At 33.6% G+C, this 20735-nt stretch overlaps 2 protein-coding genes across 5 annotated transcripts; both read left to right on the top strand.

Annotated features, from left to right (window-relative positions):
* The first annotated feature begins 1032 nt into the window (after positions 1-1032).
* Positions 1033-12215, top strand: IRE (AGC (cAMP-dependent, cGMP-dependent and protein kinase C) kinase family protein). Of its 3 annotated transcripts, none has more exons than XM_083062015.1 (17): positions 1033-1537; positions 1646-1713; positions 1848-2024; positions 2350-3717; positions 3936-4108; positions 4322-4571; positions 5223-5315; positions 5403-5543; positions 5637-5729; positions 7083-7284; positions 7441-7526; positions 9529-9617; positions 10365-10416; positions 10494-10550; positions 10638-10796; positions 11147-11230; positions 11939-12215. In XM_083062015.1, the coding sequence occupies exons 1-17, from the start codon at positions 1180-1182 to the stop codon at positions 12005-12007; spliced, it is 3519 nt and encodes a 1172-aa protein (XP_082918141.1). In that variant the 5' UTR covers positions 1033-1179; the 3' UTR covers positions 12008-12215. The 3 variants fall into 3 exon arrangements, 2 of the variants coding, with proteins under 2 accessions (XP_082918141.1, XP_029127207.1); XM_029271374.2 differs by having other exon boundaries at positions 11150-11230; XR_014428456.1 differs by lacking the exons at positions 10365-10416; positions 10494-10550; positions 10638-10796; positions 11147-11230; positions 11939-12215 and having other exon boundaries at positions 7083-7311; positions 9529-9582.
* Positions 12216-14565: 2350 nt separating this feature from the next.
* Positions 14566-19173, top strand: LOC109798429 (P-loop containing nucleoside triphosphate hydrolases superfamily protein). Of its 2 annotated transcripts, none has more exons than XM_020358702.3 (9): positions 14566-14741; positions 14846-14929; positions 15385-15439; positions 16751-16868; positions 16949-17105; positions 17558-17638; positions 17719-17826; positions 18255-18310; positions 18680-19173. In XM_020358702.3, the coding sequence occupies exons 1-9, from the start codon at positions 14697-14699 to the stop codon at positions 18726-18728; spliced, it is 753 nt and encodes a 250-aa protein (XP_020214291.1). In that variant the 5' UTR covers positions 14566-14696; the 3' UTR covers positions 18729-19173. The 2 variants fall into 2 exon arrangements, with proteins under 2 accessions (XP_020214291.1, XP_020214292.1); XM_020358703.3 differs by having other exon boundaries at positions 14570-14741; positions 18245-18310.
* The last annotated feature ends 1562 nt before the right edge of the window (positions 19174-20735 follow it).

Raw genomic sequence — 20735 nt, forward strand, 5'->3', positions numbered from 1 at the left:
AATAAATTAATATTTAAAATTAAATTTATTAATTTTAAGGGCTAGATTTAGAACTGCACCGCTTGCAGTTTTGTTTGAAACTGTAGAAGATCCAAATCCGTGGATAAAATGCCATTACAGGAAGAAGGTAAAGACATTAAAATAATAACTACCAATCCTAATATAATCACAAGTCTTCTATCTTTATTTTATCTAAAGATAAAAGTATAATTATAAGGAATGGTAGAATCATAAATATGAATGATATTGTCATTATTATGTGTAAATAAAGTTATATAAATATCTTTATTACATTATTATATGGTATAATAAAGTTAGATGAATATAGTATCATAAATAAAGTTAATAGAATTTTATTATTAAGAATTTTTATTAATTATGATAAGATGTCGTAAATAAAATTAGATATCATAAATAAAGTTAGATAAATGTCATGTAATAGAGTTTGTCATTAATAGATTTTTCCTAAATTATATTATAGTTTAAATGAAACAAATATTTTTTTTTGAAAAATAGAATTCTTTTAATCTTTTCATTCACTCTAAATTTTTTTTAAAAATATATCATTAATATTATTAGTTTCAAATATGATAAAATATATTTTTTATTTCTCTGAATATGTAAAAATTTGAGTAGCTCATATTTAAATATGTTAAATGTCAGTTTTAATTTGTGAGATGTTAAAATTCAGGTTTAATCTTTTTAATAAGACAACATAAATAGAAATGACACATAATGAGTAATGACAGGACAATCGGTGAATGAAATCAACAGTTTTTAATTTAAAAGATAAAAATGGGTGGTGTATTTCTAAAAAAAATAGAGAAAGAAAAGTTAAAATTTAAATTTAATAAAGTGAAAATAAATTTTAGGAGGAATTAAATAATGAATATGGGAATTATTTATGATGGAAGTTAGTGACTAAGTAATAGTGTATGGGTGTATGGGAACGGTTAAGGGAGCAGAAGACACGTAATATTGAATACACTTTGTTCGCGGGAAGCACGTTGACAATGATTTTCATTCCTTAACGAACTCGGCTAAGGCTTCCTTTCCCGCGAAACGCGAAAGTCTCATCCTCCCTCTCTCACACGATCCATCTTTTCTTGGTTCAAATCTCTCTTCACTCTCCCACACACTCTCACAATGCCATGAAGAATCCCAAACTCATCGCCATCCATGTCGTCCTCCCGTCCGCCACCGCATTCTCCGTCCAAAACCGACCAACGCGATCCCGCGCCGGGGACGCCGTCCTCTTTTTCCGGCAGATCTAAGCTCCAGAAGATTCCTCCCATTCCTATTCGTCGGAGTAAGTTAGCCGGCAATGAGGAGCCGGAGGAAGAGGAAGGTGAACGCGGCGATCCTAACATCTTGCTCGCGTCCTCGCTAGGGCTCAATCACATTCGCACGCGCTCCTCTTCTTCGCCTCTTCGCTATTCCTCCTCCCTCGGCGCTCCTTCATTCCTGACACAAGATGCTGTCACTGCGAACGACGTTAGACTTAGATCCAAATCTTCCAATCCAAGAAAAAGCCTAGGTCCGCAAACAATATTCATTTTATTTTTAATCTCGCTTGAATTTCATTTTCATTTCCTGTTAGTTACTGATCATTTCCGTGCTTTTGCGAATGTCGTTATTCTTTAAGGGGAAAAAGTTCATTTGAGCCAATCGAAATCGCTGAGAGCTCATTCGCAACTCATTCCCGTGCTAGAGGTGATATGATATATATATTATTGTGTATAAGATTTTTTACTGACTTAGTATTTATTTATTTGGTAATCTCCTTTTCATGATCGATAGTTGGAGAAATGTAGGTAGCTCAGGTTCATTGCATGTGTTTTGCACAGGGTCATCATGCAGCCTTCGCCAAAGAAATGCAATCCCCACGTTTTCAGGAAATCATGCGACTTACGAGTGGTCGCAGAAAGAGAAACCCTGATATTAAAAGTTTTTCCCATGAACTCAACTCCAAAGGAGTTAGACCATTTCCAATCTGGAAACATCGTGCCTTTGGCCACATGGAGGTACTCTTCCTTTAACTTCTTCAAGTTTAGGCTTACTGTTTATTAATTTAGAATTAGTAAACTATATTGACACTCCTGAATCATACAACTTCCTTGCTTTTTTTTAAACATCATATTTAGCAGCTTTCAGGTATTGCACTATCTCTTTGATTGTTTGAAAAATATTACACCGTATTCCTTCGCAAAAGAAGTTGATGTAAATATTTAAAAAGTAAGAGAGTTATATGCAATCTTACGAAGTTTTAAGGAGTGTTGGTATAATTTACGCATTTAAAAATACATAAATTTCTTGAACACTTCTTTCCCCCCAAAATAAATGTTGTAGGAAGTCATGGCAGCGATTAGAGCTAAGTTTGAAAAATTAAAGGAAGAAGTTGATTCTGACTTGGGTGGTTTCGCTGGAGATTTGGTGGGCATTCTTGAAAAAAATTTAGTGTGTGAGCGTGAATCGAGAGAGAAGTTGGAGGATTTGTTGGTTGTTGCTCAACGATGCGCAAAGATGTCTCCTACCAAGTTTTGGATCAAATGCGAATCTATTGTTCAAAATCTAGATGACAAACGTCAAGAACTGCCAGTGGGGATACTCAAGCAAGCTCATACACGCCTACTGTTTATTCTCACTCGTTGCACTCGCCTAGTGCAATTCCAGAAGGAAAGTGGATATGAACAAGATCACATTCTGAGTCTTCACCAACTCAGTGATCTTGGGGTCTATTCTGAGCAAATTTTGAAGGCTGCACAGCAGAAATCCAGTATTCCTCCACCTGGTGGACATGAGATGGCCGAGAAACAGTTAAAAATATCACAAGGAAAAGAGAAAGACAAACTGATAACAAAACAAAGTCAAGCTGATCAACATGCAAGTGTTGTGATTGACAATGAGGAGGTTGCTACAAACAAAAGTGTTGAATCAACTCCTGTAAGCTATAGGATGTCTTCTTGGAGAAAACTTCCATCTGCTGCTTTGAAAAGGCAAAAAGATCAGGAAGCTGTAGATTTTCAGTCCAAAGATGAACTGGATCATGTGCTAGTCAAAGACGAAAATGCTGAAAATTTGGATTCTTTGTCATGTCATCCTGAACAGTCCCAATCATCATCAAGAACGCGGAAGGTTTCTTGGGGATTCTGGGGAGATCAGCAAAATCTAACATATGAGGATTCGATGATATGCAGGATTTGTGAGGTTGAAATACCCATTGTACATGTGGAGGAGCATTCTCGAATATGCACAATTGCTGATAGATGTGATTTGAAAGGCTTAACTGTAAATGAGCGGCTTGAACGAGTTTGTGAAACCATTGAAAGGATACTGGAATCCTGGACTCCAAAAAGCACACCAAAAAGCACTGATACTCATGGAGAAAGCTTCGATGTTGTCACAGCGGCAACATCAAGTGTGCATGAAGAGTTCAATGATTTATCTCTAGAGAGAAATAACCTGACTTGTAGATGCTCTGAAGACCTGCTTGATTCTACTGCAGAACCTGACAATACTTTTGTCATGGAGGACCTGAACCTTTCACCCAGAATATCATGTGATGCACGCATCTGCTTAAAACCTGATCAAGGAACTAAGGTATCTTCAGCTGGAAGCTTGACACCAAGATCACCATTGGTAACTCCACGAACCACTCAGATAGAAATGTTACTAAGTGGACGAAGAACATTATCTGAACTTGAGAGTTCTGAACAGGTATAGACTTACCAGTATTTGTTATTCTTCATGCAGATTATATTAGATGAAAGCATATTTTCTTCTGTCATATTTTCTTCATATATAGATGAGCATTACGTTAGATGAAGGCATATTATCAACATGTACAAAGTATAATCTATGAACTTCTGTCATATTTTCTTCATATTTATTTATTGTTGAATTTTTATGTTGATAAGCATACTGTCAAATGACAGATAAACAAGCTAGTTGAAATAGCTCGAGCTGTTGCAAATGTGAACAACTGTGACTACAGTGCTCTGGAGTATATGGTTGATCGCTTAGATGACCTGAAATATGCCATTCAAGACAGAAAAGTGGATGCACTTATTGTGGAGACTTTTGGACGACGAATAGAGAAACTTTTGCAGTGAGCACCTGTAACTTCTCTGTTGTGCTCTAGTACAGCCATTTTCTTTTTGTGATTTCAAAGTTTTTACAAGATTTTTCTAGCATTTCTCTAGAACCACTGTCATTGACAGTAAACTGAAAATATACTGTCTTTCCCCTTCTTTTCTGATTTATTTTCTGGTACTGGCATAATGTTTAAACCTTACCTTGAATCCGAAACTTCAATTTCCAGGGAGAAATATATATCTCTTTGTGGGCAGATAGAAGATGAAAAGGTAGACTCATCAAATAGTATGGCTGATGAAGAGAGTTCGGTGGAAGATGAGGCAGTTCGTAGTCTTCGTGCTAGCCCTATTAATACTTGTTCCAAGGATCGAACCTCTATCGAGGACTTTGAAATAATAAAACCAATAAGTAGGGGTGCATTTGGACGAGTTTTTCTTACCCGAAAAAGAGCAACTGGTGATTTATTTGCTATAAAGGTCAGCTACCTTACCAAATAAAACAATTTCTCTGCAGATAGTTGAAAAAAGGTTGAGATAATTGGATTTCATGAATTCGGCTGTTAAACTGTACTTAGAGTAACATCATGTATAAATCGTGGACCATTAATTATGATAATCATATCTGTTTAAATCTTGATTTTTATCTTGTTTCTTTATCTTTTCCTGTCTTAACAAAATCTTGATATTAGAATCATGATTTCAGATCCTTATTTTATTATCTCAATTTTTATTTTATCAGTTAGGATAAATTAGGATAATTGTTAGTAATGATCATGTGAATTAGTTTCTCTATATTTTTGTTTTATCAATTAGGATTAGGAGAATTGTTAGGGATATCTTTGTAGCCTTTTTAAAGGGTTTAGGAGGGGCCTTGTCAAGCTCAAGGACGACTGAATGAGTCTGTTTCTTGCTTTCACTATTGGGCGAAAGGAGTCTTTTGTGCCTTGGCTCGTGATTTGATCCTACGTGAAGGTCCATAACAGTATACTTAAAGTTGTAAAACTGTACGAGCATTCTTTTGTCCAGCACTTCCAATTGGCTATTGATGGCTATAGAAACCACTTAATAGTCTTGCAAAATTAACTGAGTAATTAAAATGAGTTGTAACCATTTTTTGATATTTTGTAGGTTCTGAAAAAGGCAGACATGATACGTAAAAATGCAGTTCAAAGTATTTTGGCAGAGCGAGACATCCTTATATCTGTTCGAAACCCTTTTGTGGTAAGCATACTTACAATGTACTGTCCATTTGTGAAGTTGTTGTATATTGATACACTAGTCTAATTTTCTCGTAACTCTGATGAACAGGTCCGATTTTTCTACTCTTTCACATGTAGGGAAAATCTTTATCTAGTTATGGAGTACTTGAATGGTGGAGATCTTTATTCTCTGTTGAGAAATCTAGGTTGCTTAGATGAAGACATGGCTCGTGTATATATTGCAGAAGTTGTAAGCATATTAGCCTCTTGTATTTTTTTAGTTTTTCACCTGGATACTATTCTTTATCATTTTTTTACCCTTTTCTTCTTGGTCGCTCCACAGGTTCTTGCATTGGAGTATTTGCATTCCTTAAATGTGATTCACAGAGACTTGAAGCCAGATAACTTACTGATTGGTCAAGACGGTCATATTAAGGTCAGCATTATGGATTCAAATCACTTGTCATGTCCTCTCCCTTATCCCTCCAATCGAAAAGGGCACCTCAACACAATTTCTCTCTCTTCTAAATGGCAACATTCTCCCTTGTTGATTTTTTTACCCATTTATATGGAATGGAATCTCTTTATTTCCCTTCTATAGCATTTTTACCTGAAAATAGAAATTCAAATAACTGTTTTATTAAATTAGTTTAGTAATTTGGTATTCATGTATGCATCACTTGGGGCTGAAACCTCCTGCATATTCCTTTTAAATTTTAGTTCTTCCTGAACTTTTATGTTTTAATTTCTTGGAATGGCCTGGGTTATTAGGATCAAGAATGAATTGGACATGGCTTATATCTTAAAAGCTAACTCAAGGAGAGGGATTTGCCCAAGTCATTTAAGGATTCTTTGCTCGTATACCCAGCTAATGTTTGGTGTTAACGCACATCTCTTCTCACGTCTAGGGCTGCACACCTGGACCGTAAATTTTATAGACATCTGGGGTGTTATTGCACAGCCCTTCACGTCCACGACTATACTTTGTTCATAATGTTTATAGGATAACAAACAATTTATAACCTGTGCGCGGGACATTACACTAGTTAAAACTAAAGTAGGCTTTGATATCATTACACTAGTTAAGACTAAAGGAAGATCATGTTTGAAGTTTAATTATTCATTTTGTTCTTATACTGCACATATTTTACATTTTAGTCCTTATATCTAGAAATTATTTATTTCTTTATACACTTTTTAATCTGTTAGTTCCTGTTCTCCAAAATTATTATTGTAGGGACTACACGATTAATGTTTGTTTACTTCATTAGAAAATACAAGAAGCTAATGCATATACCTCCCTTACACCTAAGACTGGTAGTGCTATTTAGAAGAATGGACATTTGATTTCGCGGGGGGATCAACATTAGAACTGATGTAGACTTTGATATTTGGTAACAAACGGAATGAGCTTGACACAATATAATGCTCTAGGATTTTGAGAAAGGATTGTTCAAGTCGTTAGGCGTTTATGTCGGCTGAATTGAACGAGCACAAGTCTCTAGGCGCTTACTCCAGTCTCAAAGGGGCTATGCTGTGGCCTGGGGGCTAATTCTGAAATTTTAATTATTTTTTAAGTATTTTTATTGAGAAATTATTAGGTAGTGCATGATAATTTCTCCCTTATTCTCGACGCTGTTTCAATCAAACTGCCACTTCTGATAAAAAATAAATAAATAAATCAAAATGCCTCTATGTATTTCTACTAATTTTCATAAATCGACTTACAGTATTATAATGAAAATATTATCTATCACTTCTCCTAAATGTTCAATCCCTGTTATTACAGTTGACAGATTTTGGGCTCTCGAAGGTTGGTCTTATCAATAGCACAGATGATTTATCAGCGCCATCATTTTCTACTAACGGTTTCCTAGGAGATGATGAACCAAAACCTCGACATTCTTCGAAAAGGGAAGAGCGTCAGAAACAATCTGTAGTTGGCACCCCGGATTATTTGGCACCTGAAATACTTCTTGGCATGGGACATGGTTTGCAGTTTATCCGCTGATTAAACAGTACATCTTATACGAAAAATGCTTTTTAGTTAATCAATTTTTTTTGTATAAATAATTTATTTATTTATTTAGCTTTCAAAACTCTTTTTGTATGGTTTACATTCTTATACACGCTTGTTCTCCATGTAGGTGCAACTGCAGATTGGTGGTCCGTGGGTGTCATACTTTATGAGCTTCTTGTGGGTATTCCACCATTTAATGCAGAACACCCACAGGTAGGTTCTTGTGATATGTTTAGTGTGTGGTTATTTTATTAGTAGCACATATTCCTAGACAACTAAACAGAAAAGTATATAAAAGGAAGCTTACAAATCAACATACATTTGTGATCTCCAAATTGAAAACCAAACACACTCTTAAGTCCTCAATTCTATTAACTATAATAAAAGAAACTATGGATGGCAGCGTTCTATGTTATTCTCGTTTCCTTTTGCTTTTCAAATCACATTTAAAATACGCCTAGGCTTAAAATGCAGCACATCGTAGCTCCACTGTATCTCCTTTCATCTTTAACAGGAAGCTGTGTTTATATGGTGAAGGGTTCTCATGACATCCCATTTCCCATTCCCCCTAGGTCCAATAGAACATCCTTATATAGCTAATAGCTTCTAGACTTGCTTAATCATTTCCAAGTCAATTCCCTATGATTTATTTACTTTTGTAGCCACCATATTTATCAGCTGATAATGGGTACATTCTTTTATATGCTGGTTCCTTCGTAACAGTTGCATAACTTGCCTTCTAAATTTTGCTACTCACCTCACAGAATTTTATGAAGTTTTTTTTGTTAATGATCTTGTATCTTACCTCACTTATATTGTTGGTAGCCTGTGTTTTAAATTTTAATATAATTATGAGTCATGCATTTTTGTAATTCAAAACTTAATATTGAAGAAGACTTATGTTGCGGGAATTTGATCAGAACTAACAAATGGAAAATGAATAAAAAGGGTGACCAAGTGCACGAAGTGATCACTTAATGGAGTCTGAAGAGGGTAAATGTATGTAGCCTGGTGATCTGGTGACCCATGTCCTGTTGGCAGTACACGTGACACACCTACCAGTTTGATTTCAAATGATCTTTTTAAGACTTGAGAGTATTAGAACTTTGGATCACTGATGTCTAAAACTTATAGGCCCAATCAGCCATTAATGAACATAAATAAAAGTCTACATGGGTGAATCAAATAATGGAAAACCCATCAAAACGCCTATATATCACAGTCAGACCAAGCTAAGATTCTGAAACACAATACAAAAAAAAAAAAAAAAAGAAATCCCCAAGAGTTGGATAAAGTCAATGAAAGTAGCGTTCAGTGACCTGATAAGCTGATAGTAAACCCTCTAGCTCGTGTTTACCTGATTCTAAACCTAGCAATTAAGATCTTGTAAAGCCATGGGATATGCACATAGCAATACTCGCTTTTAAGTTGCATGATATCATTCTTGATTGAGTATAATGATAGTTTTAAATATATAATAGTGGTTTGGTTTGGACTATTGAATATTTAAGTTATGTGTGATAGGCAATACGATTTCAGGACCCTCCTCTGAGATACAAGTTGGATAGAACATCATTTGTGCTTTGATGGTACTTATAATTTGGATAGGTGCATGACTATTGCAATTTGAATTAAATTTCAAAATTTGATGATTATTATAATTTGGCCATCACTCTGATATTTTGTTTAGTAAAAAAATGTGTTTGTATCACAAACAGTAACTGTATGTCTGTATCACTACACTAGGATCAAAATCAGTTGGCACTGCTTAACCGTGTGTTTGTATTAGCTCAAAACGTGATTTTTCACGTTTACCCAGAAGGAAAAAATAGTAGCTTCTCCGTAAATTGATAATTGGACGTGGAAAGAGATGAAGAACTTGCATTTAAAAATTGAAACCAAACACGCACTAAATGCGAAAAGATATTGGTGAAGTCTGATGACTTCTTGTCAGTTTTTTGCTAATTGTATTTGCTTCCATGGTTTTCTGCTGCATTATGTTACTGTTGCTACAGCCACTTTTTATCAGGGCATTTATGATGGTCATCTATATTTTTCTTTTTTGCTTAATGCTCTTTGTACGTTTATGTTTTTTGTGGATTTTAATTTCATTATATATCCCTATGGATTTGTTGGAACTTAAAAGAGGTCAATAATTTTTTATTAATATGGATTGGTATCTGAATACTCTTTCTCGTTGGTGTTTGTTTTGCAGCAAATTTTTGATAACATAATTAACAGAGACATACAATGGCCCAGGGTTCCTGAGGAGATCAGCTTTGAAGCATATGATTTGATGAACAAGTAAGCATTATCAAAGTAGACGTGCTTGTTAATAAGGCTATTCTATGAAACTACAAAAGTAATATGGAAATTTTATTCATATTTACCTGATCAAATCCCAAACTAAGCATCGAAATTTTCCAGCATGTTTGGTTTCCCATTAAATCAAGCAAAATCTATGTGTAATTTCCACATCCATTATAAAGCTACTCTGTATAGCTTCAAGCTATTACGTTGTTGGTCCACATTTTTTGGTTCTAACACTAAAACAAACACACACTAGGTGAAAAATGATTTGTAGTGAAGTTTTTGGTGATAAGGAAAGGCTGGTGCTGCTGGTGTACACTCTGAAAAATTATGAACAGTGTAAACATTGTGTACAATAATTGTTTTCAGTGTTTAGCTTGTCCACTGAGAAAAGAATGTGTGATCATTCTTTTTGGCTATGCTATGCAAAATTTCTTTAAAGCTAATCTATGTAATCAAGCTTAAAAACGGAAAATATCCCTTGCATGAAACTTGCACGTGGATCAAATGGTGTGAAACACCAATTCTAAACCAAGATACATGGCAGAAGTAATGGCTTTCAAAATTAACATAATTTGGCAGGACAAGCAAGATCATTTTGGGTGACATGCTATTAATGAACATAATATACTGTTTTTTTAGTGTTGTTCACTTTTATGATACCGCTAAAGTTGTCCTCTTTTAACATAATATTAAGATTCGTTTCGTGTTGGTTTTGGCTGACAGTGTATTCTCTTTTAGATTATTGAACGAAAATCCAGTCCAAAGATTAGGTGCAACAGGAGCTACAGAAGTGAGTTATTTATTGCTTAGTACTTGCAAATTATCGTATTTCACAAAAGGCAACAATAGATATACTTTTCCTGGCAGGTTAAACGCCATGCTTTCTTCAAGGATGTTAATTGGGATACCCTAGCAAGGCAGAAGGTTCATTTTTTAAGTTTATTAGAGCTTTGATACATTTGTGCCATATCTTTTGTTTTGTCACTTGGGATCTGCCCTGATTTTCTGCAGGCCATGTTCATTCCATCGGCTGAAGCTCTTGATACGAGTTATTTTATGAGCCGGTACATTTGGAATCCCGAGGATGAACATTGTGCTGGAGGTAGTGATTTTGATGACATTACTGAAACATGCAGCAGTGGTTCAGGCAGCGAATTTTTAGATGAAGATGTAAGAATACTTTCTAGTGTCAGTAGTCAGTACCCATGCTCTATAAACTACCTTAGCCTTTTAGGTGTAATACTACTTACGTACAAGGATTGCTTGATTTTAAGTAATGACATGTTTCCATTTGTTTGAACATAGACCATGAATTTGTATTGCATTTATGCTGAATAAAGATTACATATGAAATAATCAGTTAGCCTGTAAGCCACAAGTCTGCCTCATCAATTGCTTTTTTTTTTTCCTTTTTAAATTAAATTTATAATTTGGTGTGAAACAACAATTTTATCTGATTGTTTTTCTAGCAGCCTTGTTTGACCATATTTTTTCTGACTATATACTTCATACTTGTTAAGCAGGGTGATGAATGCGGTAGTTTAGCAGAGTTCAATGGTCCACCTCTTGAAGTGCAGTACTCATTTAGTAATTTCTCATTTAAGGTAATACTTTTCATGCCTAATGTTCTCATTTGTTAATATAATTCGTTATGTTACGTCAGCATCATTCCATTTATGGTATCGAGAAGTAATTGATTGTTTCTACAATACACTATACAATTATAATGTATGGATACATTGTAATATATCTGTTAAGTTTTTTTTTGTACTCGTGGTTGTTTATAATGATGTTGTAAGCTAAAATATATATTTTTATATACAAAATTCCACGGAAATGATAATATGGTATATTAATACACTACAATTTTATAATGTATTGTAGACTCGGTCCATTTAGTTATCCTAAATTCGTCTGCCTATCATGTCAAGAAAATGCCTCTTCTGTCTTTTTTCATTCCCCTCCCTTTATAGTTATTTATCCTAGATTTGTTACTGCTAAAAATATAAGGTTTTACCGGTGGATGTTGGTTAAGATTAAGGGAAAAGAAGGTTGTTCTTCATTTTCTTTCTTGAGTTCAAATTTGGTGGCAGGTCGGGGGAAGTGAAGATGCTCATGAATTGTTTAAGCATTGAAACCTGGCCCAAAAGAAAAGACATATAATCCTTCCCCAAAAAATTAAACATTGAGATTCTATAGTCACATTAGCTAGATTCTCGTATCTCATTACTTTTTTTGCCAAGTACCATGTTAATTTTGCACTTTTCCATGTGAGTTAAAGAAAATTCTTTTATTGCTTGTTTTTTTTACAGAACTTGTCTCAGCTAGCATCTATCAATTATGATCTGGTGATTAAGAACTCCAGGGAATCAACTCAATGACTCTAACCCATCTATTTCATGACATTGCTAAAGAGGGTTGTAAGTTTCTCCAAGCGATGATATATATCACCAAGGGCAAGGCTCAAATAGGTGGATTTCCAGAGTAAAAAATTTCGGGCGTGATTAATACTGACTCTACTGTCGTGTATTTATTACCACTGTTGATATCATTTAGATGAAATGAGATGTGGTCCGATAGTTGGTTTTTCTTGTTTTTTTTTAAATTTTTTTTTATCACCTTTCAGTTTAGAATGGCAATAATTTATTTATTTATTGTAGGATTTGATAGATTGAGACTACTACTAGTAGTAAACTAGTAATGTTCTATCTTTGCTCACAGTAAATAGTGTCTTGATAACAATTAGGGAAACAGTAACAATAAAAAGTGCAGGTTATTAATTACTATATTATATTTATAAATTTCTCTACTTTTATCTTTATTTCTTATTTTTCTATTCTTTTTTACATTATTTTGTGTGTATTTGAATTCTCGTTGAAAATTTATATTTTAATAATTTTTATGTCAAAACGTATTAAAAGTAATAAATAATTATTTTTCTGATCTATCTTTAAAATTTGTGGATGACAATTCAAACACGCACTTCATCTATTACATTATTATTTTTTTCTTTCTAATTTTATTTTCTTCTTTTTATTCTATCTCTCTCTTCCTTCTACTTCAATCAACTAGAATAATGGGTTTAGAATGATGGCAACTAGAATAATGTTCTAAAATCTGCAGTATAAACTAGGATGCCCATTCACACAGGGTAGATAATAATACAGACAAGCGATAAATGATAATTGTACGCAATTTGCGAGAGATTTTCCAGCTTAAATTAAATTTGAGTTTGAAAATATTGGTTATGAAATCAATAAATAATTTCTTTATTAAAAGTTGTATAAAGATAATATAGGTTAATTTCTTTTAAAAGTTTGTAATTCTTTCGCTTATAAAATCTTAACAAGTCTTTTTGTTTAGTGGTTATAAAATTTGTTTTAGACAGAACTATAATGACTTGATTCTTATTTATATTATAAAATAATATTTGATTAACGAAAATTATATTTTACGAATGTAAATTAATTTAGTTATCAATTTTAGAATATTATATAAAAAAAAAACTAATCAAAATTTTATTAGTATTATCTATCTTATGAAATGATGGATAAAAACTAGCTTATAATTAAATGATTTCTCACGGCGTATCACACACCCCAACATAAAATTTCTCTAATTAAAGATTAATTTATATAAGTTATATGGTTTAAAAATAAATTCTTCCAAGAATAATGAAAACATTTGAATAACACTCGCAAAAAATAGTTTCAAAACTGAAGGTATTCAGAGAATTAAGAGGCCTTTGTAACGTAACAATGAGTATTTTTTTTAAGAGTGTCCATTCCATTCTACTATTTTTTATCATAAAAAAAAACAATTTTTGGGAGTAAATTTTGTTTGTAAAAGGCAACGGCTACAGGTGTAAGCAATTTAGCATAAGGTATACTATCAAACGTGGGAGGTGGTGGTGAGGACATCTTGAACACAAGCCACGTCCTTCCCGCGGCACGTTGAAAGGATTCAGTTGTACGCAGCGCAGCGCAGGGGAGGCTATAATTATTTTTTTTAATAAAATAAAAATAGTACTAGGCACTAGGGGTGAGCATTAAACCGACACCCGAACCGAAAAACCATATAAAAAATATTGTTTTTGAGTGGGTTCGGGCGGGTCTTATGGGTAAATCGGGTTAAAATTTTGATTTTATACGGGTTATATTGGGTGGGTTCGGTTTTGAATTTTTAAACCCGCCAAAAACCGAACCTAACCGAAAATGAGATAAGTTTAAATTTTTATTACTTTTGTATAATTAAACAACAATGGTCCAAACTTAAAAATCTTTATTTCAAGTATAATATAGCCATCAATTTGTAACTTATTTTTTTCATTTTTCTCATAACTTAGATATTTATTTTGTCTTCTCCTTCCTCATTCAACTTCTCAACACGCTAGTCCATTTTTAGAGTTATCTTTTTGCTTCTTTCTTTGTCTTTCTTTTCCCTCTTCTTATCTCCATTTTGAGTACATTTTGTGTGACTGTGATTTCTTATGATTTTGTAATCTAACTTTATATTTCTTTTTCATGTAACAATTATGAATTTTGTTATCTTTTATTTTTGCTTCTTTAGTTTGTAAATGTTTCAACTACGAATCTACTTACACCATCTATTGTCACCTTCATTATATTTTTATACACTATTTTAAAAATATTTTTTATCGTTTTAAGCTTCATCTTCCTTAAGATAAATTGATTTACAAAAAAATTCAAACCCGATTATACCCACCCGCTTAAATCCGAATCCGTTTCAACCCGAACCGCCTCAAATCGAAAGCTCATTCGGTCGGATATGTGTCACATTTTTTCAAAGTCAGTTTACAATGGGTTAGACATTTTTCACCCGAACCCGACCAAACCCACCAGTTGCTCACCTAGGCACTACTCTAGCTGGCTAATTAAAAAAAAGGAAAAGGAGAGGAGAGCGAAAGTGGGTGTCCACTGTCCGTTTCATTTCACTATTCCATGTGTCCTGTGCCTCCTGTGCCCTGCACGCTAACGCTACATGTTTGACGAAATTTAAATGATTTAAACAAAGCCCTCTCCCGAGCGCAATCGAAAATTAGAATCAGAAATGTGGAGACGCGCAACCAAATCATCCCTTTTCCTTCGCCTCCTGGTAATGTTGTTTCCTCCTCTCTCTCTCTCTCTCTCTCTCTCTCTCTCTCTTAATCAATTCATATTCTCACATTGATCCACTTTCGTTATTCTTCTCCACTCCAGAAACCTTCTAAACAAAACGCTTCGCTCTCCCAAAGATTCACCAATGGATTCGCCTTCCACATGCACACGCGAACGCACTTCCAGGTAATCAACTCTTCTTCTTGCATACTGCGCTTCCTCAAACTCTATCTAAATTATAATCTCTTCTAGGGTTCAGTGTTCATAAAGCTTTTAAGTTGCGCCAATGTTGTATTCTTGTGGTTTCTTCTCATCAGCAGATTCGTTAGTCTCTCTATGCGTCTGTCACTTGTATTGTTAAACTTTCTCTGATTCATATTTATTCTTCCTATTTGATTGGATACATATACTTTTTATTCTGGTGTCTCCGTTCTCTTCCCGTTAGTTTCTGTGTACTCCGTAGGATCACTTCTCCTCTTTGTTAATTTCACTCATCTTAACTTATGTTGTGTCGTAGCAATTCGCTGTTTATATAACCAACCACACTACTAGAGAGCTTACAGTCTTTGGATATTATTGTCTAAAGTACGGTATTTAATTAATGATCTCCTTGTTTCTTTTTTCCCTTCCCTATAATGCAGGAAAAGCATGGAGTTTTCCCCAAACAAGTAGCTCCGCTTATAACTTTTGTTTTAGGTAATCATCCATTTATTAAATTGTTGACAAAATTGATGTCAAATCAAGATGTAGTTCTTATTCATCAGAACTGAGAAAATAGAGTTGATAACTAAACACTAATTTTGTGAATGCCTTCCTCAAAGTGTGAGTTCCGTGTTGCTCTGCATATATTGTCTATCTGTGCGTACTGCATACTATTAAAAGTAGATATATGGATGGTTTGTCTTCATGTTTAACATTGGAAGGTACAATGGTGAGGTTGATAAGTTATACAATTTTAAGGAATGAAAACACCCAGATATAGAAGTTAAGCTTATGATGTTGATTGTGTAATTGAATTTTACACTCTGAATCAAGGATATTGGAAAGTATTACCAGATGGTTAATATTGGAGCTGAGGCATTTGGGACGTCTAGATGTTCAAATGTTTGTCTTTATTTTCTTAAAAAGCTTATTAATTGGCCAAAGTAAGTGGAAGTCATGTGGACAAATTTATAAAAATAATTGAAAATGTTCAAACTAATTACCTAATTAATTGGTTTTAATGATCTAGCTAGATATTGTGCCAATGGCAGTAGCTAAATATATGCGACAGAAATGGGCATAGCTGAAGGCAAATGTCATGGTGTCTAAGTTTGGCCCATCTTGAGGCTCGAAAGAAAACTGTATTAACCTATAACGAATTAGTCTAGTGATATAAATGAAATGTGTGATTATGAACCTTAAAACACCATATATTGTGTGAAGAAAAAATAAGTAATGCTTACTCTTCTTATTTGGCAGAAAGAATAGACCAAGCAGATATATGTGTTGGCAGTTTCCAAGTTGAGAATAGACCATGCAGATATATTTGTAGGCTTATGAATGCATTAATTTTTTTTAATTCAATGGTTGGATTATTGAAATTTGATGTATAACATGAATTATTGAATAACTTATGTTCTACATCATATTTCAACGATTCAACGTTTAATTAAAAGTTTTTAATGGATAAATTAAGTCTACAAAATTTTAAAACTATTTAATACTTCGTTTTATTCATTCAAATTGATGAATAATCATAAAAATATTTTATTCATTTATTTTATTCATATAACGAATTATTATATAATTTTCAAATTTTTAAGAATTTGTAATATCTATTTATTAAAAACTTTTAATTCAATGCGCTAAACTGTTTGGGCTCTATACTTTAAAAACTGAAAAAATGTATATAATAGAACTTTGAATTCAACTTGCTTAACTATTGATGCTATCCATGACCCTTTTTTTTTGGTTGGGGGGTGCCTTGAATATATGATAACTCAAAATTGTTTTTTCCGTTCTCAGGAGGCCCTGGTAGTGGAAAAGGTACGCAATGTGCAAAAATTGTTGAAACCTATGGATTTAATCATCTGAGTGCTGGAGATCTTTTGAGAAGGGAGATGAATTCTGATAGTGAATATGGGTGATGTTGTCTTACCCTAATTTTTTTATTTGTTTTGTTGGTGAATTTTTTGGGATTTTAACAATAAAATCACCAAACAGCTCAATGATTCTGAATACAATTAGAGAAGGAAGTATCGTTCCATCAGAAGTGACTGTCAAATTGATTCTTAAAGAGATGAAATCTAGTGACAATCATAAGTTTCTCATTGATGGTTTCCCTAGAAGCGAGGAGAACCGGAAAGCTTTTGAACAAATTGTAAGTTTGACTTTTAACCTTATTTCACTTAAATTTGAGTAGAAGGAAGTTATTTCACCCCTCTGTCAGCCTCTTCTTTCTAATGATAAATTGATATAGTATTTAGTTATTCCTGTGTCAGTTCCTGTTTTTCTATTTATTTAATTTACTATGAATTTGCCACATATCCTCTGTATTCTATATCTTTGCAAATGACAATATATTCGGTGCGTGTTTGGTAACACGTCCAAAACGTGAATCCAAGCAAAAATCACGTTTAGAACGTAAAAGCTATAACTGATAGCTTCCATTTTGACGTGATTTATCACGTTCAAAATTTGAACCAAACACACACTCAGATGAATGAAGTAAATTGTCATAGCAGAAAAGTGTTTCTGAGGGTAATAGAACAAAGGAATAATTTCATGTAAATTCTTTCTTGTATTCTTTGACTAAATATACACATTATGCAGATTGGAGCAGAACCACGTATAGTACTTTTCTTTGATTGCCCTGAAGAAGAGATGGTGAAACGTTTGCTGCGCCGTAATCAGGTTCCCATTAAATTCTTGGAGATTTAACTTCAGCAGCTGATTAGAAACTTGTCTGATATATGCTAAACATTTTATTGCAGGGTCGAATTGATGACAACATAGATACAATCAAGAATCGTCTTAAAGTATTTGAGGCATTAAATCTTCCTGTGATTGATTATTATGCCAAGAGAGGGAAACTTTACAGGGTAACTATATTCAGTTTCAATATTTTATTGGACTTGGGGGAACTGGCCTTATTTAGAGAAATATATGCCGACAACTTCCAAAAACTGCAATTGTTTTTGTTTGCCGTTTGTTTAGAGATCTTTTGTTTACTTAACCTTCAAAGTGTATGATACTAGTTCTGAGTGGGAAAATTCACAGGATAGTCTTTTGTGGGCTTGACTTGAATGATGATTGACCTTGGGATTCACTTGTCTGCTTGTTATACTTCATATATATAGATGTGATGTATATGCAATGGAAATTATTTGGAAAAAAAATCAGCTTCTGGTCAAAGTATTTTAGGCCTCTTTCTTGCTTATCACACTGATTTTGGTTTTGCCTTTACATTGTATGCTACATGAATAATATCTTCATTATATGACAAGCTAATCTCTGCAGATCAATGCAGTGGGAACAGCAGACGAAATATTTGAGCAAGTTCGGCCAGCTTTTGAAGCATGTGAGGTATATATTTATTTGTTGTTATTTCTATAACGTTAGTTACAATGGCTTTGGAAGCATGATGTTCCACACACAATTGCCTCTTCATGAAGGTCGTGCTTACTAATAGTTCTTTATTGGAAGCTGGATTTGACGCCATTTACTAGGTTCATATGTGTACGCAGCCATGTTGTGTTTTTATAACCGTGGCTTTATTTTTTTCAGTTGTAACTTTTTAAGTGGGTGTGAAAAGGAGAAATCCGAAACACCATATTTGTTGGGTAGATGTAATTCTGAGTTTCTTGTCTAGCTTGGCTTTCCTCTCTCTTATCTGGATTAAAATATTGTATTTTGTTGTTTAATAGCTCTAATGACTTGCATCATTCTATGCAGCACGAGGCTAAATGAAAGCTGTTTGAATTGGTTGAGAGCATTTGGCTAAAGTTTGGATTTAGTGGGAACCCAATTTAGTTGCCAGTTGATTACCAGGATCCGATCCAGATTCCTGGCTGATTTGCTTTGGAATTTGGTAGTTCCCTAAAACACGTCCGCTGAAGTATTTCAAATTGATACATACATGTCCACCATTCACAGGAGATGGCTCTTGTTGCGTTTTTCATTTTTCTCCTTATAATGCCTAAGGTGCAATAAACAGCTTATGCCCCCGAAAGAATGGCCTACAGGTGGAGCTAATCTGTCTTTAACAACATAGGAACTGGTTATAATGCGCAATATATACGATCATGTTTTGTAATTTTTTTAACAAAAAATTGAATTCTATATGTCAGTACAACCTACATTCTGACTTTTATCATCACAGATACTGCCACCAAGTTGGTCTCTTGCAGTAACCAAGTTAATTAGTAAACTGTGTTTATAGGTAATTAGAGTTGAGCGTTCTCTTGAATTTGACTCCGTATATTTTGTGACATTTTGACATGGGTTGAGGGGAAATATGTAACTTTATAACATGTTATGAGGAAAATATTATATTTTGTTAAGAGAAATGGAAAAGTATGTATTATAGTTTTTGAATAAATCATCCCTATAATCTCTAAAATTTTGACTGTTAATTTAATTTATGGATTTTCAAAATTAGAGTCAAATATTAAAATAACCATCGTATACAAAGTTATGAGAAAAAAAATTACTTGTAATTTTTTTTATTTATCACGGTCACAAGTTCTATTTTATAAATTATAACCATCATTTGATTGTTTTTGTTACATATATATGTAATGTTTTTATAAATTATAACCATAACCATGCAAGTCCAGAGTCGGGTCCAGAGTAGAGCCGTCAAAATGGGCCGTGGCCTGTGGGCTGGGCCAGGCCAAAATAAATAGCAGTTTTATGTTAAGTGGGTAAATTCAAACCCGGCCCACTTTTACCTGGCCCACTTGGGCTGAACTCGTAGTGGGCCGGGTAGCCCACCAGCCCACTTATTTTTTTTTATTGAAACCGAACAGCCAAGAGCTAGCCCAGCCCAATAGACAAGTTTCACTATTTCAGTTAAAAAACAGTCAAAAAATTAAAACCCTATTCTAACAAGCAAACGGGAGTACGGGACCACGTCCACGCCGCAGTGCTTCACGAAGGCTGTGTTTCAACTTTCACTGCTTCAGTTCGGGACTACGCACAGTGCTTCACGAAGACTTGTTTCACATTTTCACTGTTTCAGTTTGACTAAGGCTTCACACGAAGGTGCCCCTCTATATAAATGTTAATCTTTATTGATCTTTCTAGCATTTCAGTGGCCCTTTCATATCATTTTCAAACCGACAAAATTATTATATCTTTTTGGTTCCAACAAGCTAGAGATATGTGGATCGAAATTTGAACATCTATAATTCATTCATGTTTATTAATTAAAAAATATATTTTTCAATATGTCGTACCAATTTCTTATTTGCACTCTAATTTATAAGAACCGAATTAGCTTCTATTTTTTAATGCAAAGTAGTGTAGTTTGTTTTAGGGTTTAGGACTAATTATTTAATAAATATATTGGGTGATGGATTAATGTTTTTTTTTTTAACAAATTATTTAATAAAATAGATCTATTTGAACTACTGGAGTGAATATAATAATGAAGGATTAAAGTAATATATATAGAGTCTAATTGAAACATGATGTCATCATTATAATGATGATGAGTTTAAAGAAACTTCTATATTGGAAAAGTTTCACATACTTTTGAGGTGCCAAATATAATTCATCGAGTTCATAATTTCAAGCATTTAATTATTTCCGGTTTTTAATGATACAGGTTTCGCTTTTCCGGTTTTTAATGTTAAATTATTAACACTAATTAGCATAAATTGTAGATGATTATATTTTCAAAATTTGAATCCTAAGTAGCATAAATTAAGAAATTATTAAATATATCTTTTGTGATGTTATTGTTTCTTTTATTGTAGTTTCATATAGTTACCATTTAGGCATTGCT

This window comes from Cajanus cajan, chromosome 8, assembly GCF_000230855.2.
Source record: "Cajanus cajan strain Asha chromosome 8, NIPB_CcT2T_4, whole genome shotgun sequence".
Lineage (NCBI taxonomy): Eukaryota > Viridiplantae > Streptophyta > Magnoliopsida > Fabales > Fabaceae > Cajanus > Cajanus cajan.